Genomic DNA, 24,576 nt, shown 5'->3' with positions numbered 1-24,576 from the left:
AGGACTTATTAGAACAAGAAGTTAGGGAAATATTAATGCAGCTTTTTGGCAGCACGTTACCGTTTTATAGTAAGGGAAGTTAATGCTTATTACGGTATTCGTCTGCATTATGGTTCACACGGCAGACGCGGCGAGCGTCTTGAACAACAAAGCCAGGGAGGATGCCTTAGAGGTATGTATTTCGGGTGTACGAAACACCATTGGCTGGAAATAGAATTATTTTTACAGAGTTAGGACCGAAGCCGACTTGGTAAGCCCTTCTCTACTTGACCATGCTGACATAGAATCCATTCTCACTAAACAGAGGTTAGAAGTATCCAGCATTAAGGTTTCACAATCAGCTAATATTGTCCATTTCATTATGGGGTACCTTAGGTTCCCGGTTGAGCACATAGGTGGCGCACAACAACTTACTGACAACGTCGTGGCCGAGTGCGGAACCCAGGTGTGGGCCGTTACGGGCTAGATAGCAGCTTCAGCAGTTGAATTGGACCGATAGATCGTATGTGAAAGCGGGGAAAATAACGACAACCCCATGGAGATAAGTCAAGTACGGAACCACTCGTTCAACCGTCTTAGCATTAGTTATAGGGATAATATTACATATATTATTATGAGCTAAGATCCTTTCAAAACTGCGGTACAAACTAGGAAAGAAAAGACTTCCAATAGATTCTGGCGATCAACGCAAGTTGAAGGTATCTATGTACGTACGACTATATTCATTTTTAGTGATATATAAAATGAAAATACAAACACACAAAGAGCCTTGAAAGACATTTGACATTGCCAGGCAGAGACATCCTTGCATCTTGTTGATTTGTTACGACTACTTCTTGATATTTGATCATCCATTATTATTGTTTTCCCGGCTTCTAAGTTACCATTGCAGTTATGATGGATGCTTACTGGCTTTCAACAGCAATGTCTCATATGGCGGTGGTTTTGGACACACAGAAGTCGTCGCTTCTGTGGCTCTCTCTCGGCATTTAAGGGAACTCTTGTCAGCCAGGGGTTTCCATTCAAGTCTATAATATTACTACCAGATTTAGCAACCCAAGAAATCCACACACTGACACACAATAATAGTAATTACGGAGGCAGAAGGGCCATCGGAGCTATTCCGGTTTTCGATTTCACTTTGAATTTGCCAATCCGTCTCCGAGTAAATGCTAGACATAAGATTTACCCTAAGATGGACACTTTTGTAGAGAATACTCTGCATCAATTTCCACTCGCCATGATCTCAACTTAACATCTCCCAAACTACGAGTACAAACTATGCAAATCAGACAAAGTGAAATCAAAGCTTCGAATGGCCTTCCTCCTGGACACACACACACACCCTTTACAATATCCAAAAAGAATAACAATTACAACAAATAAACCACGCAGGCCAAACAGCATGGATGGACCTTCTTCTCATTTGGTGGCCAAAATTGAGACTTTTCGGAATCCGGAGTTCTGCTGGGGCAGAAGCTTCTTCTCTGTTTGCAGCTATTTGGAATCGAACAAAATCATAGTGGCATCGATTTGAAATTGCATTTTATTGCGTAATCTAACATGATAAGTGGGTAACTTAAGCATTTATTGTTGTTGAACAGATTGAACAATTGTGCACTGTGCTGTGCTGTGCAGTTGCTCGTCAATGCGGTCCACCGCAGAAAAGAGCATTGGCCCGGGCTCTTGGGGTCGTACTTGTCTTTGAACGGTTAAATAAACTGTTAAGTTGTGTAAGTGACTAAACATAAAGAGTTTAGTGTAATAAATATTCGCTGCAATTGCTGAGATATCCTTGGTCGTGTATGCCAAGGATCTGGTATGATTAGCCGTGCTGACCCCGAGCCCTAGGGTCTTACGTGTCTTCAACAATTATTTTAAATTGTTGACTTGTGTCCATGTTTAAACACAGCTTAAGCAGTTAGGTGTGTGCCAGATATTGCTGCAATTGCTGGATATGTTTTCTTCTTTCACCGGAATTCTGGTTTTTGTGTGTTTCAATCTAAATTAAAATTCATTTATTAAATACCACTGACTTTTGTTTAACTGTACTTTACTTACTCTCTGGTTTCGGGAATGCATTGTTGAAGAGTGGAAGGGTTACCGAAAGCCATCAGGCCAAACAGGGCGTAAAGGCCAGTCGCCACAAGACTATATGGAAGTATGTGAAGAAAAGAAAAATCAGCTGGGGAAAGTACAGTTGCTGCGTGAAAGCAGCTGGCAACCCTGACAGCAGTCAGGTTCCATAACCCTTTGTATGGGTTAGGTTGCTCGTTTTTGTACTTACTAGGCGATGGCTTTTTCTTGAACGTCTTGAAAGTGTAAGGACAGGACTTGCCCTGCCCGGTACGTGTCGAATGTCAATCAATCAATCAAATCATATCATATCATATCGTATCAATCACTGCTTGGGAATGGAATGAATTTCGTTGCTTTTCCGCATAACAAAAATGTCAGAGCACACTTACGAAATATTGCTTCGAAACGAAAGGAAGGAACTGAAGGTAACTCTCGAGAACCATTCAAAACAATTAATTATTAACCAAATTATTAACCAATTAAATTAAATTATTAATTATTATAAAATTATTAAAATTATTAACCAATTGAAAATTAATTTAAATTTTGAACGGAACAATTTTTTTTTTAATTTTAAAGAAACATTTTTTCACCCGACAAATATTTCTTTTTCACTTAAATTTTTGTTTTACTTTTTCCGAAATGTTTCTATTCTAAATAAATTTTGATTTTTTCCGACTCTACAAAAGTAGATGTGTTCTCTACTGCCCTAGGCAGTGTACTGAATATTCTCGGAGCAAAATCTAGGCTCCTCAAAACAGGCAAGGGCCGGACGATTTCATGGCCTGCTAGTTTCAGTGAAATGTTCTGTAAATTTGTTCGATTTGTTTGATTTCATTCAGAAGATCGCATTGTTGGTGCTTTTCTAAGGTTTCCTAGTCACGCTGCCCAAGCTCTTATAATTGTTTGAAGATATATCCATCGAATTTCCTACAAGGCATGCTGAAGCCAATGAAAATGTACCCATTCGAAGCTCAGAGCACAGTATGTATGGGCATAAACGCCCTATGTGTGTTCTGCAAAGCCCATTGACTCCTCTCTCGACTTGTGTTTGGACTGAGACTTTGACTGTGACTCGCAACTCGATTCAGGTCAGAGCTTGAACCGCATTGTCTCATACGAAAGGCTGCCTGAAATCCTGAATCTGGCAAGAATATCGCAAATTCCGAGGCAATGGGGAACAGTACAAACCTTTCGATTGATCAGATTCAACTGCAACAACTCAAATTAATAAATATCCGTGCAACACGTCTGGAATATATGGACTTGTTTCCACTGGAGAGAATATATTCCACTTTTTTAACCAGTTGACGGCGTTTTTGATTGGTTTAATGCGAGTCTGCCCCTGCAAGAGGCCCCTGCCTTTACCTTTGTTCCCATTCGATGGCCACATTAAACACTAAAATTCGTACAAAATTGGTGATTTTTTCATTTCATTCTTCATGAAAGCACTGCAAACCATTTATGGACAAGTTATTACAATTCCCTTATGAGCCACTAGACATGAGCTTTTGTCTGAGTCGAAAGAGTCGTTTGGTTTGTCTCTCTATCGACTCACAATATCCTAAAGATTCTGCCAAGTTGTTTGCTTTTCGAGCTAATCCAACCCATGGTGAAATTACTACTAACAAGGTGACGTTGTCCGCTGTGGGGAGGACCTCTAACTTATTCACCACGCTCCAAAACACAAGCGCCAGAAAGGGTTAGAGCTAGCGCATTGGTCCTACAAAGTGAGTGCCCTGTGGTGAAGACGACGCTTGTACATAAGTAATTTCACAATGGTCCAGCCAACAGCCAACAGCACAGCCAACACACAGTTCCTGCGTCCGATTACTTACCACCATAAATATATACACGTATGAGCTAGCTAGGAGAGGCAATGGATCGATCATTTGCTGCTCGGCTCGGCATGCAATCAAATTAAATCGTTTTTGTGTTCACTTTTATTTTTTAGTTCCATGCATGGAAACAGCGTCTAACAGTGGCCCGTGCTTTTGCAGCTCTGTCGCTCCACAACAACAAAGAAACGACAAAAAAAAGAATCGCATCGAATCGAATTGGTATTCACAGAATTGAACAATTGTGTACTTGTATTTAGTCAATGCTTTCTTCACCTCCGGAAAATAATAACATAAACAGTTTTGGTGTGTGACATAGTTGCTGCAATTGTTGGATATCCTGGCTCTGGGACGTTGGATGACACACAACCCTCTGTTCTAGTTGGGCCTGTTTGTTGTTGCTATTTAACGTGTCGTGTTGTTGCACAGTTGTTCTGTGTGGTGTTTGTTTTGCTTAGCGTGTAGTGTGGGGTTGGTGTTTTTACTCTGCTTCTGCATCTGGGATGCTTAGATGCGGCCCGGGAATGTGCCGCTCTCGCGCTGATCGTCCCACTTCTCCACCCAGGCGTTGGGGCACATCGACTTGTAGACCTTCTGGAAATAGTTGCAGGGTGCAAAGTCCTCGCCGCGCTTCTTCTGGCAGCGATGGAAGTCGATGTACGACTGGTAACAGTAACGGGTCACGTTCTGGTTGGGGAAACGTGGATCGAACGGGGCGGTCTCCAGCTTATGGGCCGACATGTTGCTGCTGTCTAGTGACTTGTCGCTGTTTTTGTTTTTAGACATGAAAAATTGCATATAGACTTTAGTTAAGAAAACAAAATAAAACAAAAACACCACAAAAATGAAAAGGAAACCAAGCAAATTGTAAACCAAGGTAGAGAGGGGATAAGGCGGGAAAGAGAGAGAGAGAGGAGATAGATAGATGGATAGTCGGTTGATATTCAGTTGATGGTCGGTTAATATGTGGAAAGTTACATAAATTATAAAGAATTGAATTAAGGAAGAGGAAATGAGGCAATGTTTCGTACGCGAGACGAGTCAAGTCGAGTGTTTTTTTGGTTGGTGCATGGAACGTATGCGGAGAGAAAGAGATAGATTATAAAGAATCATATTGGTTAGTTTTGCCTCAAGGTTTGTGCGCGCTTTGCATAATGCATTATGCATTATGTTTTATGCACTATATAATATGCTTGCACATGTATATGCATGTATTATGTATGTATGTATATATATAATATAAGTAGAAAGAGTTACACATACAATTCGTATAAATCAACTATGCTACGATACTTATGAGCTATTCTATGTTCAATCATTTGTATTCTTATACTGAGGCAGCGGCTACGGCTTCGTCCCTTAACGTGTATCAAACTTACATACTAATATACATACATATGTATATATGTATATAAAAAAAAACTTAAAAAAACATCCATCGATTGATCGTAATTTACATTTTGGAAACTACAATTCACTGCGAATCCTACGACTTCTATCATCATTTGCATAAGTAATCTAAATGTGAGCTTGCAGGCGCGCGCGTGTTTGCCTAGATCGGATTGTTTCGAGCGTGGAGTCTGAGTCTGGCTGGTGGCTGTGGTGCGGGGAATAAAGCAAGGAAGGAGGGAAGGATCGCTCCTGAAGGGAGCGTGGTAGTGTCTTCTGCGTTCAAGTTTATTTTTCCACTTTTGTTCCCTACTTGACCAACGGACGCTTGCCATTGTCCGTGTCACAGGCATTGCTTTTGTATTTGTTGACCTCGGCTAGATACAGTGACCAAAAGTCTTTCGGATCCACTTCCTGTTCATTTTGTGTCTTCAATTTGGCCACCATGCCGGTCTTTAGCACCTTGCCGCCGCGCCGCCTACCCACCATGGGTGGCGGTGGGGCAGACTTTCCGGCTGCCGCTGCGGCAATGTAGGGCGCTGTCGCACTGCTTACAGCTCCCACTGCAATGGCGGGAAGGCAGGGTATGCCCGGATGAGCCTCTATCGGTGGCTGCAGTTCCGTACTGCCCGATGCGAGCACACTGCTCTCCAACTGATAGTCCTGGCCGACCTGCAGCTGCAGCTGCAGCTGCTGCCTCTTCTCCGACTGCATTTTCTTGAACAGCTCCATGAACGAGCCATCATTGGCAAAGACTGGATGCGACGGCGGCTCAGGCTTGCGTGGCGGATACACTTTGCCCTCTCTGGCCAGGGCTTCGCGCAGCTTCTCCTCCATTTCACGATGAATTCGCTCCTTGTCGAATGGCTCCTCTGTGTCTAGGTTGTAATAGGCGCCCACCGCGGACATGGCATGGGATCTGCTGTTAGCTGGCTGGGCCTCATTGTGTGAATTCGGATGTGCACCATTCGGATCTCCAGATGATTGGCGATGGCGTCGCTGACTGGAACTGGAACTGAGACTGCCTCCGACTCCGACTCCGCTACCGGACGCAGGCGAGTCTGAACGACAATAATGTCCAGAGCGTCTGGAGTAGTCGCGGTCGCGTTCGCGTTCACGGTCCCGATCCCGTGAACGCTCCCTGGAGTCCCTTTCGCGATGGTAGCGCGTCGGCTGCTGTTGACGTCGCTCGTCGTTCCGCTCGTCACGTCGTCGCCGTTGGCCCGAACGCTCTGCGGAACGACTGCGAGATCGAGAGTGAGAGCGACTGCGACTGTAGCGTCGCCGCTCTACGGAGCGGCTACGATCCCGTCTATGCGAGCCGGAGGCATGGCGCTCGGGATAGCCGCGCTGGCCGCGTCCACCGCGCCGCTGCTGGTCCGTCGGATGATCCTGCTGATAGTAGGGCAAGCGAGCGGCCGACATGTCGGGTTGATCTGCAATTCGAAACTGTGCCGCGTTAAATCAAGCAGTTGCAGTTTTCGCATTTACGGAATACCTATGCATACACAATATCTGTATCTGTATCTGTTTTCTTTTCTGTATATCTGTAGGTTGTGGTTCAAAATCGCTAATCGTTCCTTGTGGGTCGGCAAGCAGTTTCTGGTTTCCCCCGACCTGGCTGGAGCTGGAGCTGGAGCGGTCTCCAGCAGCCAGCAGCCAGCACTCAGCCAGGTGAGGCAACGAGATTATTATATGGAATAAGAACTGAGCACCACCTCACAAGATATATCCGCACATATGTATGGGGATCGGATTCTTATGCAATTTGGATACTTGGATTTAGTAGACTCGATAGTGAGTCCCCTTGGATTGTTGATTCTTTGTTCTTGTTCTTGTTCTTGTTCTTGCTCTTGTTATTTCTTTTCTTTTTGATTGACTTGATTAAAATGAGAAATGGTAAAATTTACTTGTTTGCGTTTGTCCACTAGGAGAGAAGAGATGACGATTGCCGGCCAAGATCAGATGATGTTTCTCCGCATTCGCTTCCGTAGGCTGTTTCTATTATCCAGGCTGGATTATCCGTCGTTTGATGGCTTTGCCTGCTTGCTGGCTGGCTGGCTGCCTTGTCTTGCCTGCCTGCTGGCTTGCCTGTGTTTGTTTTTGTGCTTGTTTTACTCTGACTCTTGGTATGTGAGGACTCTGAAATCGTATCGGATATTCGGCCTGCATGGAAAAATGACTTGAACGCATGAATACAAAACGTTACTTGAACCAAAACGTTGTGCAAGGAGGTTTGGTTGGTTTATCTTTCTTTTCTACATTTGTGGTTAGGAATATACTTAGGCTTCTGGGGGGGCACATCGACTTGCGATTGGGTGGTACTTTTCGAATCGATTCGATTCTTTTCTCTTTCATTTTTTTCATTCGGTCGCCACTCTTAAGACTTATGTAACTCAATGTTGAACTTAGATGGCTCGCTTACTTGGTAACTTACTTATGCAGATGATGTAGAATTTTATAAATCAAACTACTTGAAGTATATACAAATAAACGAGTTATGTAATTTGATTTGCACTATTTTTCCTTCTGCCAATGCCTCGGCAGCGGACAGATGCGTGTGTGTGTGTATGCGTGTGTTCGGTTCGCCACAAGATTGCTCGTGCGCATTTTGGGTTGCATTTAATGCAATTTAAATCAATACCGAGGCTTACAATTTGCTTGCAAATGCAATTAGAATTGCGTTTCTGGGTCGAAAAACATACCTTTGTTGTTCCAAAATGTTAGACGAAAAATTTTCAACGAACCCCTGATGACAGAATAGCAGTGTGACCGCGGAATTATCGATTAAATATACACAGACCTTCAAAAAAATACCGAAATATACCCTTGCATCTTCAAAATATACTGTAAATATACCGTAGTCTTAAATTATTTTCTTCGATTTTGATGTTCTATTTGATATTACTAGCTTACAAAAACTTTCACCACTGAAACAATAATTTAATCCTATTGAAGAATCCATTTTTCTTATTATATATACTTCTTTTTTATTGGATTGTATACCTTATGACCTTATATTTTACACCCCCTCTGGAAGCACGGGAGCTTTGTCTTCAGTATCATTGACAATTAGAAATAAATTATATTGTTTTCCTGAAAATTGCGTTGGGCGATAAAAGTATAATATATGAAGTCGAGAACAGAAACGACGGCGAGAATAGCAGTTGAAAAGTTGATATGTATGTACATACAACATACATACAATGTATATGCATATATACATATATATGTATGTGTTTATATTTATCTGAAATGATTTGTCTGTAAAAGATGGATTTGGTAACAATGTTAATAATACGGCAGCAACGAAGTCGAGAAGCGACGGCGTTTCCATAATATGCATACAATTTTGAATAAAGAAGTATAAAATCTGCATTTAAAACAATTACAGCATTCAAATACAATAACAACTTTTATTGGTATATTTATTTTTCCAACCCCCAAGGGTCTGGCCACCAACCCCCACCCCTCATTCTGCACATGTTGCGGCAGGTCAGGTTCATACGCCAAGCCCCGAAAACAAAATCAAATCATCAAAACGAATTTTTGTTCCATCACAGTTCAGCAAGTCAACGCACCAACACATACATTGCTTGCAGTGTCCGTGTGAATGAAGACAAAACTGGTTTGGAGCGCTACAAAATCATTGGCTACACGCACTAATACTCATGTAGCTTGGGCTTTTGCTGCGTGTTCTACACGCACTAATACTTGTAGCCGGGACTCCAGGCAGAGGCCTGGGACTCCAAGACGCACATTTAGCGGTGACGTTTTGCTTCTTCAAAGCTGGATATTTATTTTACTATTTGGTTAATGGTATTACCTTCTCAAATATACCGTAATCCACCGAACAATTATCGAAATAAATCTATATATACCGATATACAGTACATATACCGACGACTCAATTTCGACGTCAAAATATACCGAAAAGTATAAAATATACCGTAAACGGTCACCTGGAGAATAGTGATGCGAAACGGAGAACAATCGGCAATTGTCAAAGATGTGACAGCTAGTGCCGGCGTGCCAGACCATGGAAAATGTGTGTTGACTAATGCGCAACAATCGGGATAATTTCGGGGTCTAGTTAAAACACACACCACACAGAAAGTAATGGGATATAGTTAAGCTACACTGATGATGGAAAGTAATGCACCTGAGCTCGGTGCGAAGCCAAGAACCAACAATACAAACAGCCACTCTAGGCGAAACCAGGGCGACGGTGCCAATCACAGAGTGGTGCGCAAGCTACCGCCTCGTACTGCCAACGACGGCCGCAACATCTACATTACCAGCAAAACAGACTTCAAGGTGCGTACTAGATTGCGTTTAACAAGTAATAAGATGGGCATTCACACGCTAAACGATTGCAGGCACAGCAGAAGCGATGCAAGGAACTGCTCAATTCGGGCGTTAAGGAGATATTCTTGCATTGCATGGGCTACTCGATCACTCGAGGCCTCAACCTTGCCCTGCGTCTCATCAAAAACTCGGAGGGCGCTTTAGGCTACACCATCAACACCTCCACCATACAGCTGGTGGACGAGCTGCATCCGCTGTGTGATGAGGACGATATAACGTTTCGGCAGCGAAATAACTCGGCACTGCATATCAGGATCTTTAGCAACAACTTATTTAACATTGACGTGCCCCAGCTTCCGGCTCCGCCTGCTCTGCCAAAGGTCAGTCAACGCGAGCCGCCGAATTTTCAACGAACCCCTAATGACAGAATAGCAGTGTCACCGCGGAATTATCGATAAAATATACACAGACCTTCACAAATATACCGAAATATACCCTTGCATCTTCAAAATATACTGTAAATATACCGTGGCCTTAAATTATTTTCTTCGATTTTGATGTTCTATTTGATATTACTAGCTTACAAAAACTTTCACCACTGAAACAATAATTTAATCCTATTGAAGAATCCATTTTTCTTATTATATATACTTCTTTTTTATTGGATTGTATACCTTATGACCTTATATTTTACACCCCCTCTGGAAGCACGGGAGCTTTGTCTTCAGTATCATTGACAATTAGTGAAAGCGCGCGGAACAAAGAGGGAAATAAATTATATTGTTTTCCTGAAAATTGCGTTGGGCGATAAAAGTATAATATATGAAGTCGAGAACAGAAACGACGACGAGAATAGCAGTTGAAAAGTTGATATGTATGTACATACAACATACATACACATGTATATATATATGCATATATATATGTATGTGTTTATATTTATCTGAAATGATTTGTCTGTAAAAGATGGATTTGGTAACAATGTTAATAATACGGCAGCAACGAAGTCGAGAAGCGACGGCGTTTCCATAATATGCATACAATTTTGAATAAAGAAGTATAAAATCTGCATTTAAAACAATTACAGCATTCAAATACAATAACAACTTTTATTGGTATATTTATTTTTTCCAACCCCCAAGGGTCTGGCCACCAACCCCCACCCCTCATTCTGCACATGTTGCGGCAGGTCAGGTTCATACGCCAAGCCCCGAAAACAAAATCAAATCATCAAAACGAATTTTCTTTCCATCACAGTTTAGGAAGTCAACGCACCAACACATACATTGCTTGCAGTGTCCGTGTGAATGAAGACAAAACCGGTTTGGAGCGCTACAAAATCATTGGCTACACGAACTTATACAAATGTAGCTTCTAGCTGCGCGCTCTACAAGCACTAATACTCATGTAGCTTGGGCTTCTGCTGCGTGTTCTACACGCACTAATACTTGTAGCCGGGACTCCAGGCAGAGGCCTGGGACTCCAAGACGCACATTTAGCGGTGACGTTTTGCTTCTTCAAAGCTGGATATTTATTTTACTATTTGGTTAGTGGTATTACCTTCTCAAATATACCGTAATCCACCGAACAATTATCGAAATAAATCTATATATACCGATATACCGTACATATACCGACGACTCAATTTCGACGTCAAAATATACCGAAAAGTATAAAATATACCGTAAACGGTCACCTGGAGAATAGTGATGCGAAACGGAGAACAATCGGCAATTGTCAAAGATGTGACAGCTAGTGCCGGCGTGCCAGACCATGGAAAATGTGTGTTTACTAATGCGCAACAATCGGGATAATTTCGGGGTCTAGTTAAAACACACACCACACAGAAAGTAATGGGATATAGTTAAGCTACACTGATGATGGAAAGTAATGCACCTGAGCTCGGTGCGAAGCCAAGAACCAACAATACAAACAGCCACTCTAGGCGAAACCAGGGCGACGGTGCCACTCACAGAGTGGTGCGCAAGCTACCGCCTCGTACTGCCAACGACGGCCGCAACATCTACATTACCAGCAAAACAGACTTCAAGGTGCGTACTAGATTGCGTTTAACAAGTAATAAGATGGTCATTCACACGCTAAACGATTGCAGGCACAGCAGAAGCGATGCAAGGAACTGCTCAATTCGGGCGTTAAGGAGATATTCTTGCATTGCATGGGCTATTCGAACACTCGAGGCCTCAACCTTGCCCTGCGTCTCATCAAAACCTCGGAGGGCGCTTTAGGCTACACCATCAACACCTCCACCATACAGCTGGTGGACGAGCTGCATCCGCTGTGTGATGAGGACGATATAACGTTTCGGCAGCGAAATAACTCGGCACTGCATATCAGGATCTTTAGCAACAACTTATTTAACATTGACGTGCCCCAGCTTCCGGCTCCGCCTGCTCTGCCAAAGGTCAGTCAACGCGAGCCGCCGAAGCCCCAACAGCCGAAGCAGCAACATCAGCACCCACAGAAGGCAGACTTCAAGAAACAGAAGGCAAAGGCCGCCAAGAAACAGAAGGCAAAGGCCGCCAAGAAACAGAAGGCAAAGGCCGCCAGGAAACAGAAGGCAAAGGCCGCCAAGGAACAGAAGGCAGAGGCCAAGAAACAAAATCCCTAGGTCTCAAAAGTAAAAAATGTTCAAACTATCGGAGCTGGTGCGCTGGCTGGGCCTGACCGAGTTCGAGATCCTGGTCAACCTGTGCGGCCTGCTCGTGTTCACCATAACGCTAGCCTTTAAAATATCCGGCACCTTAAACGAGGTTTTCCCAGAGCTGATGAAGGACTGGTTCACCGTCTTCAGTCCCCTGTTCTTCATTGACATCTGCAATGCGTACTTCTGCGTCATTGTGGGCATTCGCATGTATCTGGACTCTGACAACAAGCGCAAGGCGCTGCATCGCTTCATGTGGAGCACCTACTTCCTTGTGCTGATTGCCATCTTCAAGTATCTGTTGTGTCTCAAGCTCTCGGGAAGAAATACGGCGCTGGAGTACAGTGAGGTATTCTCGCCAATATTCGTCTTGCTGCAGCTGGTGGCAGTCCGAGCCTGTCAGCTGCCCAATTCTATATAAAAAATACATAATTCGACCCCATAGCCTTATAATAGTTTCTAAGTAAACCACTGTAAAATCATAAACCACACAAAAATAATTTATGTAAACTATGCACCATCAGTGTTGGGCATGCGGTGTTGGGCAACGCCAGAGTCTAGCAAGGTGGCAACCCGAGGAGAAATTATTGGAAACAATAACATAAAAAGTGCCTTGCCTTGCCTCGACATCGTTTGTTTTTTGTTTTGTTTAGTTTATCGCGTCGCCATGTCCACTCTCAGTCGTCCAAAATCACCGCACACGCCCACGGCAATCAAAAAAGGCGAAAAGGAAGACAGCTTCTGGGACAAATTTAGCACATTGGGACGCAAACGCGGCACCCGCGAAGGTGAGAGCGAATACTATGCTAAAAACACCTTAAAATATATGATCAATATCATATAAGATTGTGTTGACCCAATAAAATCTCCTGTTACACATCAAACAATCAATATGCGGTCGATGAGTATCCAGACAACGCCTTCAAGAACATCTAGGGAACGTTTATGGGAGCAGATGTGACTCTGCCTGTGCCTCTGTACTGGGTCCCCCAGCCATTGAGAACATTGCGTCATTTGTGACGCATACAAACAAGTTGTGATCTCTAAGTGCCTGTGTGTGTGTGTGTCTTGTTTGTTTCTGGGTTTGGGGGCCACAGACTGCCTCATCAAAGGGTGTTCATTGTGTCGTCATTAGTCATAATAGTCCCCCGATTCCCTTCTCGCCCCACGCAGTGAAGAAAATCCAAGAGGAGGGCAAATATGCCATCGACTCGCCGGGATCGCCCAACCAATATGACATACCACCCGAGGACTATGCTCTACGTAAGTAAATCCGCTAAATAAAAGTTCGTCCTAAATGTTCACTTCAATCCTTGCCTTGCCTTGCCTTGCCTGAATCCCCTGCAGGCGAACACGAGCAGCGGGCTGTCATCGATCCGCAGTCGATCAACGATCCAGAGGTGGTGAAACTGCAGAAGATTCTGGTCGATTGGATTAACGATGAGCTGGCGGAGCAGCGCATAATAGTCCAGCAGCTGGAGGAGGACATGTACGATGGCCAGGTGCTGCACAAGCTCTGGGAGAAGCTGACGGGCAAGAAGCTAGACGTGCCCGAGGTCACACAGTCTGAGCAGGGCCAGCACGAGAAGCTCAACATAGTCCTGAAGGCCGTCAACCATGTGAGTAGCTTCCTGCGGCTAAAATGTATTTGATTAATTAATCAATTGCTTTCATCCGCAAACAGACACTCGGCTTTCATCAGAAAATACCCAAGTGGTCGGTGGCCAGCGTTCACTCAAAGAACATTGTGGCCATTCTGCATTTGTTGGTCGCTCTAGTGCGTCACTTCCGAGCGCCCGTACGCCTGCCGGAGAACGTGTTTGTCACTGTGGTGATTGCTGAAAAGAATGCGGGCGTTCTGAATGCCCAAAAGTTCCAGGAACAAATCACCTCCGAGTACGATGACCTGGGCATGCGGTGTGAGAAGGATGCCTTCGACACGCTGATCGACTGTGCGCCGGACAAGCTGGCCGTGGTGAAGAAGTCTCTCATCACGTTCGTCAACAAGCACCTGGCAAAGCTAAACTTTGAGATAACCGATCTGAATACGGACTTCCGTGATGGCGTCTATCTGTGCCTGCTGATGGGACTGCTGGGTGGCTTCTTTGTGCCGCTGCACGAGTTCCATTTGACGCCCCAGGATCTAGACCAAATGGTCAACAATGTGGCGTTCGCCTTTGACCTCATGCAGGACGTGGGCCTGCCCAAGCCAAAGGCCCGGCCCGAGGACATTGTCAACATGGACCTAAAGTCCACACTGCGTGTTCTCTACAGTCTGTTCACCATGTTCAGGGACTATGCCTAAGCTTAAGCCTAAGTCATGTACCCCCCACCAAACCCAACACCCACCCCCACCCCTTCACTTTTACTCTAAATATTTTATTTTAATTTTTTGTTTTAAATGTGTTTATGCGACTATTTATGTGTATGTGTACGTACTATCTAACCATTGTCAGCTGTTCAGAGCTAACCACCCACGCCCACCCATCCCCCCTCCCCATTTCCACGTTCCCCTTCCCACGGCCAGTTGTTGTTCACTTGTCTTTACACAGCCCGTAGTTGTTACTAAATGAATTTTTACATTGTATATCGTATTAATAATAATAAACTAAAAGTGTGCCTTTGGACTAATAATAATAACACACAGACCAGACCTTTTCGTTACATGTCACAAACACATTTCGAAAATTGTATATCGTCGTTTGTTGGAAATTTTCAATTATCATAGGTTCATGCACAAACCCGGTTCTGGTACTGGTCTCCACATGTGAGTACCATTTTTAAGGCAAAGAAACTAAGTCTGTTGCAGTTGGGCGCTTCGCAGTTTGATTACTTCAAATGATTCGATTTCCTCGCGCCCTTTGACTATCGATCTGTTTACTACTTTAGTATTTTGGAGCATTTTCTAATATTTTCCAGTATTTACCAGTCCATGTAAAAATCGTGTATAAATCCATGTTCGATTGCCATCAGACTTGTGGCTTTTCAGATGACAAATAGCTATATTTTTAAAATGAAGAGATAAGGCTAAAACACGCTTTTCCATTGCCTAAACTAGCATAAATAACTAGCCAAAACAAAAAACGGTTTCTACGAAATGTGCCATTTTGCAACAAGGTGGCAACCATGCGATTGAATTTTACGACTTTCACAATAATTCGGCAAAGTTTCAAGATTTCAGGCGGCCTGCTAGCAGCATCATCATTATTTGTTCTACGTGAACGTCACTATTTCCAGTATACCCAGCAAGAGCTCTTTGAGGACGCAGCCCGGCGGTACGTGCGACGTGCGCAGCTAAGCATCTTGCGATTCCTACGAGATCCCCATTCAATAATAATGTCGGATACGGATCCTTCTTCATTCCGACGGCAGCAGCCCGAGCATGGTTTTGCCTCGCACAGACAACAGGCGAATCCCGACTCCAATTGTCGCACTTGCAATGACTTCAAGTCATGGTCCAAGCAGCAGCGCATAATCTCAAATGTGCAGAGCTCAAAGGTAAGTCAAAAATGTTGCCCAAACCATATGGCACCCGTCATAATCGGCCATTGTCTTCTAGGACAAGCACACGGCAGCGACAGAGAAGTTGACTGTAAACGCGGCCGAGCTGCCTCGCGATGATTGCCCGTTGGACAAAGTCAGCCTGGGCATCTCCACCTGGGGACTGCTTCACACGATGGCCGCCTTCTACTCAGAGAATCCGACTGACAACGAGAAGCGTGACATGAAATCCTTCTTTGAAGTACTCTCCCGCCTCTATCCGTGCGAGTTCTGTGCAAAGGATTTCCGCACTGAGTAAGTCTGCCTCTTGCATTGCCGCCTCTTGCTCTCTCTCTAAGTCGTGCGTTTTCCCCACAGTCTTGCCGTGAACCCAATCAATGTGAACTCTCAAAAGGAGCTGTCTTCGTGGCTGTGCATGTTCCACAATCGAGTAAATGACAAGCTCGGGAAGCCCCTCTTCGATTGCACAAAGGTGAACGAGCGATGGCGTGATGGCTGGCTAGATGGTTCCTGTGATTAGATGGATCCAATCATGGGATTACCTACACCTCATAATAGCCATGACGGATTTCCAGGCAGTCGTTCCACCCACTCCCTCCTCCCCCCACGCAACCATGTTGAGAAGACTTGACTCGCATTTTGTTCAACATGCACACGGGCCCCCACCTCCAACATCCAACATCTAGTCAGTGCTCAGGCAGTACGCCCTCCACTGGCGTGCCAAATTCCCGCTGAGCCTCTTTGCTAATATTTCCTTCTCCCCATGCAAATGCTTCAGCAATTATTGGTGAATGAGTTAGGATGTTAAATTATATGTATCAAACCAACCCAATTCAAATGAATTCTAGTTTATTCAACATCACTTTGATTGTGAGATTGAGGGCAGATATGCAAGGGAACTTCACATATTTCACAACTCTCTTAATCTCTGTATCGTGACGGGGCTGTCTGATAAGAATGGAATGACCCTTCGCAGATGTATCGGATTCTTTTCAGGTTTTTAATGTTCAAGTTCCGGTAGCGTTACATAAGCTCCTTTTAAAACAAATATTCATGACCATGGCGATCAGCCTTCCTTAGACTTTCGTCTTTAAACAAGACAGGTCCGCTGATGGCTCGCTTATGGCTAACCATAATAAAACTATAATTTGTGTGACAGCAAGCAAGACAGCCCTCAGCCTGGAAACTATATTTTTATCCGACCGGATTACATTGTACACTGGATTGGTTAAAATTAAAGTTTCCATATACTGGAATGTTTATAAATTTCCATACTCTTACCTATTGTACAATGTAACTACACAATTTCTACACATCAACTACACACATATGTAATTTGCAGCAGAGACACAGTGCTGCCAACCTTTCAACAGAAAAAAGCTGTTTTTAACTTGCAAAAAGTAAATCAAAGCCGAAATATAAAAATAATATCCATAAAAAAACATATTTTTTGGCTCTACGGCATTTTTTAGATGAGGTGAGGTGATATTTAATAGGTTTTTTATAGTATTTCATAGACCTAAACGAGCTTTACCTGTCGCTGGAATTTAAAAAAACGCCAGATCTGACGGGAAGCAATACAAATCGGCAGCACTGCTGTGCACGGCGCAGTTGGTCAACAAAAAAACAAACTTTAATTATTTTTTAAGCAGTCCACACGTGCGTTAGGTTAGTGTCCGCCCGTAATAACTATTCAAACGGTCCTAGTGAATAAATATAAACCATCACATCAGCGTTATTATGCCCAGATTGATGTAAGATGAACGCATTGCGCAACATCTTTACATCGCGTACTTTAAACTACTTGCGCCAAAATGGACAGAACGCTATCCTTAATGCCACACAGCAGCCGGCGGTTGTGGACCCCAGCCTGCCCCTTGCCGATGCGGACAAAGCGCTGAAAGATGCCCGGCCATCGCCGCTATCCATACCGCGCTCCATCCTCGACGCCTGCCAGTTCACGGCCAAGCCGTTCGACATTGGCCGCTCGGCGGTTGCCCAGCAAAGCGGCTCACTGTCGCCCACAACGCTGAAGCGTTTCCGCCGCATGCAGCGTCGCATGGAGCTGGTCTACCGCTGCAAGCTGTGCAACACACGCAACACGAAGACCATTAGCGAGGAGGCCTACTACAGCGGCGTTGTTATTCTCCAGTGCGACGGCTGTGCGGTCGATCACTTGATCAAGGATAATCTAGGACTGTTTGCCAACAGCGACGGCGACTCCAGCACCAGCACTGGCCGGCATATCGACCAGCTGCTCTCCGAACGCCATGCCCGGGTGCGCATCATCAAGGTGAATGAGCATGGCGAGCTTATTTAGGAGGAAAATCTAGTCAACGATCGATCATCATCAACTGATCCTGTCGTCTGTCGCTTCAGTTTTCTCTGCGCTTTTGTCTCCAGCAAAATCGGAACGGAACATTGAAACTGCACTCGAACAAACCAGAAACCAGAACCCAGAATATCTCATTAATTCTGTTCTAAATTTGTTGTTTTTTTTATTTCTATGATACTTATAGCCGCAGGCTAAAATACAAATTTGTACAAAACAAAAAAATAGCAAACCAAACGTTGCACTCGAATTATTAAATTGTTGATGAGTAATGCAATGATTAAACAAAAAATCACTCCGAATCGAAAGCAAATTATTTAAATCTGTTTTTTCACTATTCCCAATCTAATCTATGTACCACGCACACACGCACACACAAACACACACTGATTAATGTGTTTACCCCGAAATGTTGGCTCGTACAGTGAAAGCTCTCTCGCCCAGAATAGATGGTCGGTGGGTCGCAAAACAGACCGCTTCTACTGTATACGCATAACGCAGACATAGCCCAGAGAGCCATGGGCCCTGGCAATGTGGAGGGGCTTGCCTGTCGCTAATTGATCGAATCGATCGAAACACAGCTCCCCGAGGGTGCTAATTATGGCAGACAAAGTCACAAATTTTGCCACACTGCTTGCCCAGTAACGGTGAAATGGTGAAGTGGTGTAGGGAGGGGGGGAGTCTAGTCTGCGTAGACCCGTGGCCCACGCCGCATTGGTGTGATCGTTTCTGCGTCTTGGCCGAATGTTAGTCTGTAATTGGCGATAACTAATTTCCAAGAACTAACAGCATGGAGGAATCGTAGTTGGCTGATGGTCGGTCGGTAAATAAAACAATTGTTTTTATTTTTGTTTGTTTACTGATTTAAACCTATTTAATTCGAGAATGTTTCGAATGCACGCCATGTACATACATATTCACATACATATGTAAGCTTGTTGTACGCAATTGGTATGTATCCGCACTAAAATCTCATTCGATTGGATATTACTAGTATAAATAATAAAAATGTAATTTCATTTGTTTGCTTTTGTTGTTCTTGTTCTTGATTTACATGTACATACATCGAACAGAAGGCGCCTCCTGGCTTCTTTGCTTTCTTAAACGCTACTGGATAAAATGTATTTATATATTCTCGTTCAATATTGTTTAATCCCTTTTTCAGCCAGTTCTATATGCGATCTAATTAAGGTTTTTGCAAGGTTCTGTTGTTTGTTTGTTTGTTCTCTGGTTCTTCTGGAAGCACACTTTTGTTATACCCGTTTGCTCTTGCAATCGTGTTCCGCGATCCACGCCGCCCTAACACACTTTTAAATGTTCTCCCGCGGGAATATTACTCTGCTTAACTACTGTTTGTTTTTGCCTTTAACTATTTCACAACTTATCTTGGCATTGGCCATGAAACAAAAAACATAAAAAACTAAAAAGATGAACTAACTTTTGGGCCCCAAGCAGATACCAAGCAGAAAATCCATTGGAGGAGGGTCGCAGTAGAAAGTAAATAGTGAGAATTGGTTCTTAATAGATCATAGAACTTTCTCCCTTTCTATCAGTTACGCTGCGGTGACGTTACCCCCTCAGATAAGCCAGAGACCATGTGGTACTGTTTTTTTTTTTGGGTTTGAAAGCGAAATGCAAATGCGCATGAATCAGCGCAATTAGGATACAAAATAGTGTGAATTGTGTGCTAAATGAAGTGGGTACGGAAGGTCCTAGTGCTCTACTCTTGCTAATTGCTGTACGAATATTCCATTAGACATAATTGAAATTTTGGGTATAAAAGTGTTTATGGTTGGACAAACTGTAAGTTGGATCAATTCAAATTTTAGGCTTTTACAGGCTTTTGCTGAATTTCTGTAATTAATTCTAAATACATATGTGTTTGTGTGTGTCTCTGGATCTGATTGCTTAGGTTTAAGATATTGTGTGTCATGGGCTTATATATGGCGCTGCTATAAACAATTAGCAGGCGGTCTGTGCATAATCTCAAAAATTACATATTTACATAATTATTTAGTTAAACCTTCGAACTTCCACCCTTTCCCACTGTTTACAGGATTCAGTCAGTCGTTGGATAATCAGGAGGGGCCATCAGCCATCAGCCATAAGCCCCATCTCTGTCTCTAAAATGGTAGACATTTAATTTACTTTTCAGCCAGTTTCAGCCATTTATGTATATTAGTAATAAGCATCGATCGAATTTTGTTTTTTGTAAGGAATTCCAGTAAATGTAAAATGTAAATGTTGCAAAGCCTTAGTTGGAGGAAGACTCTTTGAAGACTCGTGAGGTTGCATTATTCTTATCGAATTGTTGGAAATTGCAAACACTTTTGCCTTAAATTGTGTAGAGTAGTCGCGAGTTTAGGATTATTCTTAGTTTTATTATTATTAAAATGGAAGTCCGAAGTCTTTGAGTCTGAGAATAAAGTATAAATAATTATTTTTTCTTAAATTATAATTTCTCTAGTGGCAGGCTTTCGGGTGTGTTGGGTTCCCTTAACAAAAAAATGGAAAAGTTCGACAGTAATTCAGACCCATTGAAAACAAAACGATGAGACAAAACTTCAGACAAAACAGATTTCCAATTTGTATAATTTAAAATAATTTAAATGTAAAAATTTCAAGCTACAATTGTAAAAGTTCAATCGAATTCAATTCATTTTGCGTTTATCCTTCATCTATCCATCCTTCTCCATCTTATTGGATTCTCTGATGCCTGATGGGCTCCCTAAACATTCTGTACATGGTATTGGTGTTGCTGGTGCATTTGTGTAGAACTTATACAATTAAATATTGCTGATAATTGTTAGAGTTAGGATCGGGTCCATCGCTCGTTATGCATAATACGTACATAGTTACGATACATAGAATACTTTTTATATAAAATACTTAGTTCTGGAATGTTTCGACGCGCAATTTGAGTGGGTGGAGGGCTTTCGGGGGGCTTAGGAATGTGTATATGTTTGTATAATAATGCATATAATATATAATTATAATTCGAATCTGATCTGATCTGTCATGCCTGCCCCAGCATGCACATAAGTACAATATCGGCCTGTCGCATATATTGTTGAATATGTTGTTGTTGATGTTTTTGTTGATGTTGTTGTTGATGTTTTTGTTGATGGAGGGAACAAGTGTACGAAACTGTAAGCTTAAATATAGTTAGAATGTGGGGGGGGGGAGGAATTTTGTTGCTTGTTGTTGTTGTGGTGTTGATTTGTATTGTGGTGCTGGTGATGTTGATGCGTTGTTGGTGTATTGGTGGTGGGAATACTTTTCGTTTAAGTACCGCAGGTACCAGCGCTCAGTTGAACAAACTAAATGCCTAATTAAACTAATATTAAATAAGTGTAAAATACATTATAAGTGGTAGCTAAAGTTAAATTAATGGAAAAAAGCTAGCTAGCTGCCTTGTTAGTTGGCAAATTGAAGGACGTTGAAAGTTGCTTAAGAATCTATTTGACATGACGACCACTGGCGCTTCCACGACCCCGTCCACGACTGCGAACAGATCCAGCCTTGGTTTTGATCCGATCCCGATCCCGATCTCGTCCCTCTCACAGACTACTACGACCCGATCGGCCAACAGCGCCGACAGCACCATTGGGACGATTGTGTCGCCGCTTGTGGAGATAGAGACCGGCGGCCTGGGCAAATGCCGAGCCGCATATCTGGCAGACATATCGCTTGACCTTGTCGTGGATCTGTTTGTGATTCTGCAGATTCTTTGTGGACTTGAAGGTCTTGCCGCATATGTCGCACTTGAACTCCTCGTTACTGTAGTGCAACTTCAGATGCTCGAACAGGCTGTTGCGGGCCATAAATGACTTGTTGCACTGCGGATAGTCGCACTTGTACGACCGCTCTCGCTCATCCTGATGCACAATGCGATGGGCATTCAGGTGGCCGGGCGTCGCGAAGCTACGTTGGCATACACCGCACCCAAAAGGCTTCACCTCTCCTTCCAACTGGTCATCCTGGTCCTCGACACTCTCGTCAGCAGATTGAACAGCGCTTCGGCGGCGCCGCTTACGACCGTTGCTCGAACCAGAGCCAGAATCGGCGGGTCCCGATGATTCCAGTATACTGTGATTGAGATTGAGCGCCAGCGTTGGCAGAAGCAGCTCCTCGTTGTGGCGCCGCAAATGCTCATCGTAGTTGGACTTCTCCCGGAAACTGGCCGTGCACAGTTCACAGTTGAATTTACCCTCCGTGCCGGCGGCACCCAGATGCAACTGCTTGTGGCTTTCGAACTCCTCGGCGCTGCTGAACTGAATATTGCACACATTGCAATAGTAGCCGCCGCCGAGGATCGGCTGGTGGGTGAGCATGTGTAGATCGAGTTCGCGCAGCGTCTGCACAATATCGGCACAATGCTGGCACTTGAACGGCGGTATGTCGTCATCCATGAAGTTCATTTGATCGTAGTAGATGTAATTCGGTATAAACTTGCGACCCGCACGATCGCAATTAAGTCGCTCCAGCTTCTGCTTGGAGTAGTCAAAGCGCAGCTGCGAAATACGCTTCGAGATCTGTATGGTGCTCACATCGATCAGCTGCTGCAGCTCGATGGCCATCTGGTGCAGACCCTCGCCGCGGCGCTCCTTGCTGCGGTAGTCCGGATCGAAGCGATTATAGAAGCACTGATATCGCTTCACCATGCTCAGCAATTTCGCAGTCGATGTGTCGTTCCAAATTGCTGAAAATCGCCGACGGTATGATGTTTCCTAAGAACAACAAAAATAGAGAGAGAGAGAGACAGACATAAACGGAAAGGAAAGGGAATGGGAACGATTTGTTGTTATTTATTATGAATATTGTATATAGAAAAGAGCGGATGTTTACATTAATTGTGGGGGGAATGGCTCAAGTTTCCAAAGGAAACACAGGAGGGGAATGGAGATTGGGTCCACACTCACCTTGACAACAGCATCAGACATTTTGGAATTGTAGCTGTAGACCTCGTTGAGGAAGTGCAGCTCCTTGAAGTACCAAAGCGTACTGATGTTTGTCTTCTCGAGGGCCATCCGATTGCATTCGCGCTTGTAGACGGTGCGCAAATTGTCCCACTTCCTGGTGATGGCATCTTTGGCCAGGGATATATTGAAACGCCCCTGAAACTCGAGCACAATCCAATCGAGGAAGCGGGCCCGCTTCACCCGATCACGGAACTGAGCGTCACTGTGGTCCCACAGGAAAGGATTGCGCTGATATGATTGTATGAGAAATTGTATCATCTTTCGATCCTTGATGTGCATCGTCAGCTCACGATCCCGCTGCGTAATAATTAATAGAATCAAGTAAGGACAGGGGAGGGAGTCGGTCTATGGTGCATGCAAAACGTACCCCCAGCAGGGACTCTTCGACCATCTCGTCGTAGCTGAGAAAATCAGTTGATTCGTTGCCGGGGAAGGTGTGATTGGGTGCCGCATTGAAGCTGCTGCTGCCACCGCTGTAGTCCAAGTATTCGCCTGAATTGTCATTATCATTGTCGCCCATGTAGCTCGGATCGTGGTCGCCATACTCATCCATCGACGAGTCACCGTCGGCGGTGATGGGTTCATTTTTGACATCCACACGCGGCTTAGTCACCTTCATGCGGGGACGAGGCCTCGGTATGATTGAGGGCATATCGCTCTCGGGCAGGATGGCCTCTTCGTCGTCAATGGCCTCCGAGTCGTCTTCGTCTGCGGGCAAACGGAGCACATCATCATCATCATCATCGTGATCGGGATCACCGTCGTCGTCGTCGTCGCTAAACGGGGGTTCGGGAAGCTCCTGTTTGATGACCATTTGTGGCTCTAGCAGAGCTGTGTCCGCATCGGTCAAGTCTTCGATCTCGTCAAAGTGGTGGCCATTCCTATGTTGGATGCCCTCGTGCAGGGCATCCTCGTCCATCGACAGGGACATGGGCTCACCGAAGCTGAGGGTGAGGCTGGATGTGGGTGGAATGTGCCCCTCGGTGCCCAGGTGCACCGTTTGCATGTGGCTAATGAATGAATCAAAGTAAAGAAACTTTTCGCTGCAAAATATGCAGCGCAGGGCGAAATACTGGAAGTCCTCCGTGGCCGTAACGACGCCACAATCCTTTGTGCAGTGACGAAAAATCTCCTCATCGTTTGTACGTGGATACGCCAACACGCTCATGGTGCCGCGACTGTGCTGTAGGTTTGCTGTAGGGACGGGACACACACTCGTAACTGAAATCGGATTCGAAACGCTCCGCACTGCACGCTGCGCTGCGTTTGAGAACTGCACTCTTTCTATTTACGTCCTATTCAATAAATTATAAATTGTGTCCTGGAAATTGCCAATAAATAAAACTTTTTTTGTCCGTGTTAGCAGTGTGACCAGTGTGACCACGTAATTATCGATAAAATATACTGACACACCCTCGGAAATATACCAAAATATACTCTTAATGTTGAAAATATACGTAAATATCCGTAAATCTTAAATAATTT

At 44.1% G+C, this 24,576-nt stretch overlaps 8 protein-coding genes and 1 long non-coding RNA gene across 14 annotated transcripts; 5 read left to right on the top strand and 4 right to left on the bottom strand.

Moving 5' to 3' along the window:
• The first annotated feature begins 2 nt into the window (after nucleotides 1-2).
• On the top strand, nucleotides 3-18,422 carry LOC117903522. 2 transcript variants are annotated; one of them, XM_034815640.1, is made up of 2 exons: nucleotides 3-36; nucleotides 17,496-18,422. In XM_034815640.1, the coding sequence occupies exon 2, from the start codon at nucleotides 17,537-17,539 to the stop codon at nucleotides 18,095-18,097; it is 561 nt and encodes a 186-aa protein (XP_034671531.1). In that variant the 5' UTR covers nucleotides 3-36; nucleotides 17,496-17,536; the 3' UTR covers nucleotides 18,098-18,422. The 2 variants fall into 2 exon arrangements, with proteins under 2 accessions (XP_034671531.1, XP_034671532.1); XM_034815641.1 differs by lacking the exon at nucleotides 3-36 and adding an exon at nucleotides 17,361-17,445 and having other exon boundaries at nucleotides 17,511-18,422.
• On the bottom strand, nucleotides 1,565-2,633 carry LOC117903526. Its single transcript, XR_004649508.1, has 4 exons — nucleotides 2,469-2,633; nucleotides 2,288-2,404; nucleotides 2,062-2,151; nucleotides 1,565-2,002 (listed from the first exon to the last, which is right to left on the bottom strand). It is a non-coding gene; the product is annotated as an uncharacterized LOC117903526 (long non-coding RNA).
• Nucleotides 4,132-8,115, bottom strand: LOC117903524 (cytochrome c oxidase subunit 6B1). Its single transcript, XM_034815643.1, has 2 exons — nucleotides 8,012-8,115; nucleotides 4,132-4,683 (listed from the first exon to the last, which is right to left on the bottom strand). The coding sequence occupies exon 2, from the start codon at nucleotides 4,656-4,658 to the stop codon at nucleotides 4,425-4,427; it is 234 nt and encodes a 77-aa protein (XP_034671534.1). The 5' UTR covers nucleotides 4,659-4,683; nucleotides 8,012-8,115; the 3' UTR covers nucleotides 4,132-4,424.
• On the bottom strand, nucleotides 5,134-8,099 carry LOC117903517 (zinc finger CCCH domain-containing protein 13). 2 transcript variants are annotated; one of them, XM_034815631.1, is made up of 3 exons: nucleotides 8,012-8,099; nucleotides 7,217-7,472; nucleotides 5,134-6,742 (listed from the first exon to the last, which is right to left on the bottom strand). In XM_034815631.1, exon 3 carries the CDS (start codon nucleotides 6,729-6,731, stop codon nucleotides 5,616-5,618), a length of 1,116 nt encoding a protein of 371 aa, XP_034671522.1. In that variant the 5' UTR covers nucleotides 6,732-6,742; nucleotides 7,217-7,472; nucleotides 8,012-8,099; the 3' UTR covers nucleotides 5,134-5,615. The 2 variants fall into 2 exon arrangements, with proteins under 2 accessions (XP_034671522.1, XP_034671520.1); XM_034815629.1 differs by having other exon boundaries at nucleotides 5,136-6,755.
• On the top strand, nucleotides 9,350-12,293 carry LOC117903521 (ribonuclease P protein subunit p20). 4 transcript variants are annotated; one of them, XM_034815637.1, is made up of 4 exons: nucleotides 9,351-9,623; nucleotides 9,686-9,994; nucleotides 12,037-12,168; nucleotides 12,217-12,243. In XM_034815637.1, exons 1-4 carry the CDS (start codon nucleotides 9,450-9,452, stop codon nucleotides 12,241-12,243), a joined length of 642 nt encoding a protein of 213 aa, XP_034671528.1. In that variant the 5' UTR covers nucleotides 9,351-9,449. The 4 variants fall into 4 exon arrangements, with proteins under 4 accessions (XP_034671526.1, XP_034671528.1, XP_034671529.1 ...); XM_034815638.1 differs by having other exon boundaries at nucleotides 9,352-9,623; nucleotides 12,037-12,144; nucleotides 12,217-12,293; XM_034815635.1 differs by having other exon boundaries at nucleotides 9,350-9,623; nucleotides 12,037-12,271.
• On the top strand, nucleotides 12,225-12,731 carry LOC117903523 (transmembrane protein 203). The gene has a single exon (XM_034815642.1). The coding sequence runs from the start codon at nucleotides 12,260-12,262 to the stop codon at nucleotides 12,695-12,697; it is 438 nt and encodes a 145-aa protein (XP_034671533.1). The 5' UTR covers nucleotides 12,225-12,259; the 3' UTR covers nucleotides 12,698-12,731.
• LOC117903516 (beta-parvin) lies at nucleotides 12,840-14,916 on the top strand. The gene is made up of 4 exons (XM_034815628.1): nucleotides 12,840-13,064; nucleotides 13,450-13,539; nucleotides 13,624-13,895; nucleotides 13,961-14,916. The coding sequence occupies exons 1-4, from the start codon at nucleotides 12,944-12,946 to the stop codon at nucleotides 14,579-14,581; spliced, it is 1,104 nt and encodes a 367-aa protein (XP_034671519.1). The 5' UTR covers nucleotides 12,840-12,943; the 3' UTR covers nucleotides 14,582-14,916.
• Nucleotides 15,344-16,609, top strand: LOC117903520 (FAD-linked sulfhydryl oxidase ALR). The gene is made up of 3 exons (XM_034815634.1): nucleotides 15,344-15,774; nucleotides 15,836-16,071; nucleotides 16,135-16,609. The coding sequence occupies exons 1-3, from the start codon at nucleotides 15,403-15,405 to the stop codon at nucleotides 16,295-16,297; spliced, it is 771 nt and encodes a 256-aa protein (XP_034671525.1). The 5' UTR covers nucleotides 15,344-15,402; the 3' UTR covers nucleotides 16,298-16,609.
• Nucleotides 18,423-19,467: 1,045 nt separating the features above from the next.
• On the bottom strand, nucleotides 19,468-24,470 carry LOC117892133. Its single transcript, XM_034798172.1, has 3 exons — nucleotides 23,459-24,470; nucleotides 23,032-23,388; nucleotides 19,468-22,839 (listed from the first exon to the last, which is right to left on the bottom strand). The coding sequence occupies exons 1-3, from the start codon at nucleotides 24,257-24,259 to the stop codon at nucleotides 21,670-21,672; spliced, it is 2,328 nt and encodes a 775-aa protein (XP_034654063.1). The 5' UTR covers nucleotides 24,260-24,470; the 3' UTR covers nucleotides 19,468-21,669.
• Between the last annotated feature and the right edge of the window lie 106 nt (nucleotides 24,471-24,576).

Source organism: Drosophila subobscura, chromosome A (assembly GCF_008121235.1).
Source record: "Drosophila subobscura isolate 14011-0131.10 chromosome A, UCBerk_Dsub_1.0, whole genome shotgun sequence".
NCBI classification, from domain to species: domain Eukaryota; kingdom Metazoa; phylum Arthropoda; class Insecta; order Diptera; family Drosophilidae; genus Drosophila; species Drosophila subobscura.
This window is presented reverse-complemented; position numbering and strand designations above follow the sequence as displayed.

Coding starts and splice junctions, on each gene's coding strand:
- LOC117903517 (XM_034815631.1), bottom strand. CDS start 6,731: ATGTCGGCCGCTCGCTTGCCCTACTATCAGCAGGATCATCCGACGGAC.
- LOC117903523 (XM_034815642.1), top strand. CDS start 12,260: ATGTTCAAACTATCGGAGCTGGTGCGCTGGCTGGGCCTGACCGAGTTC.
- LOC117903516 (XM_034815628.1), top strand. CDS start 12,944: ATGTCCACTCTCAGTCGTCCAAAATCACCGCACACGCCCACGGCAATC. Junction 13,065..13,449: donor CAAACGCGGCACCCGCGAAG/GTGAGAGCGAAT, acceptor CGCCCCACGCAG/TGAAGAAAATCCAAGAGGAG. Junction 13,896..13,960: donor TCCTGAAGGCCGTCAACCAT/GTGAGTAGCTTC, acceptor ATCCGCAAACAG/ACACTCGGCTTTCATCAGAA.
- LOC117903521 (XM_034815635.1), top strand. CDS start 9,450: ATGATGGAAAGTAATGCACCTGAGCTCGGTGCGAAGCCAAGAACCAAC. Junction 9,624..9,685: donor CCAGCAAAACAGACTTCAAG/GTGCGTACTAGA, acceptor AAACGATTGCAG/GCACAGCAGAAGCGATGCAA. Junction 9,995..12,036: donor CTCCGCCTGCTCTGCCAAAG/GTCAGTCAACGC, acceptor GCTCTGCCAAAG/GTCAGTCAACGCGAGCCGCC.
- LOC117903524 (XM_034815643.1), bottom strand. CDS start 4,658: ATGTCGGCCCATAAGCTGGAGACCGCCCCGTTCGATCCACGTTTCCCC.
- LOC117903522 (XM_034815640.1), top strand. CDS start 17,537: ATGAACGCATTGCGCAACATCTTTACATCGCGTACTTTAAACTACTTG.
- LOC117903520 (XM_034815634.1), top strand. CDS start 15,403: ATGCGATTGAATTTTACGACTTTCACAATAATTCGGCAAAGTTTCAAG. Junction 15,775..15,835: donor CAAATGTGCAGAGCTCAAAG/GTAAGTCAAAAA, acceptor ATTGTCTTCTAG/GACAAGCACACGGCAGCGAC. Junction 16,072..16,134: donor GCAAAGGATTTCCGCACTGA/GTAAGTCTGCCT, acceptor TTTTCCCCACAG/TCTTGCCGTGAACCCAATCA.
- LOC117892133 (XM_034798172.1), bottom strand. CDS start 24,259: ATGAGCGTGTTGGCGTATCCACGTACAAACGATGAGGAGATTTTTCGT. Junction 23,389..23,458: donor TCGAAGAGTCCCTGCTGGGG/GTACGTTTTGCA, acceptor ATTATTACGCAG/CGGGATCGTGAGCTGACGAT. Junction 22,840..23,031: donor TGTCTGATGCTGTTGTCAAG/GTGAGTGTGGAC, acceptor TGTTGTTCTTAG/GAAACATCATACCGTCGGCG.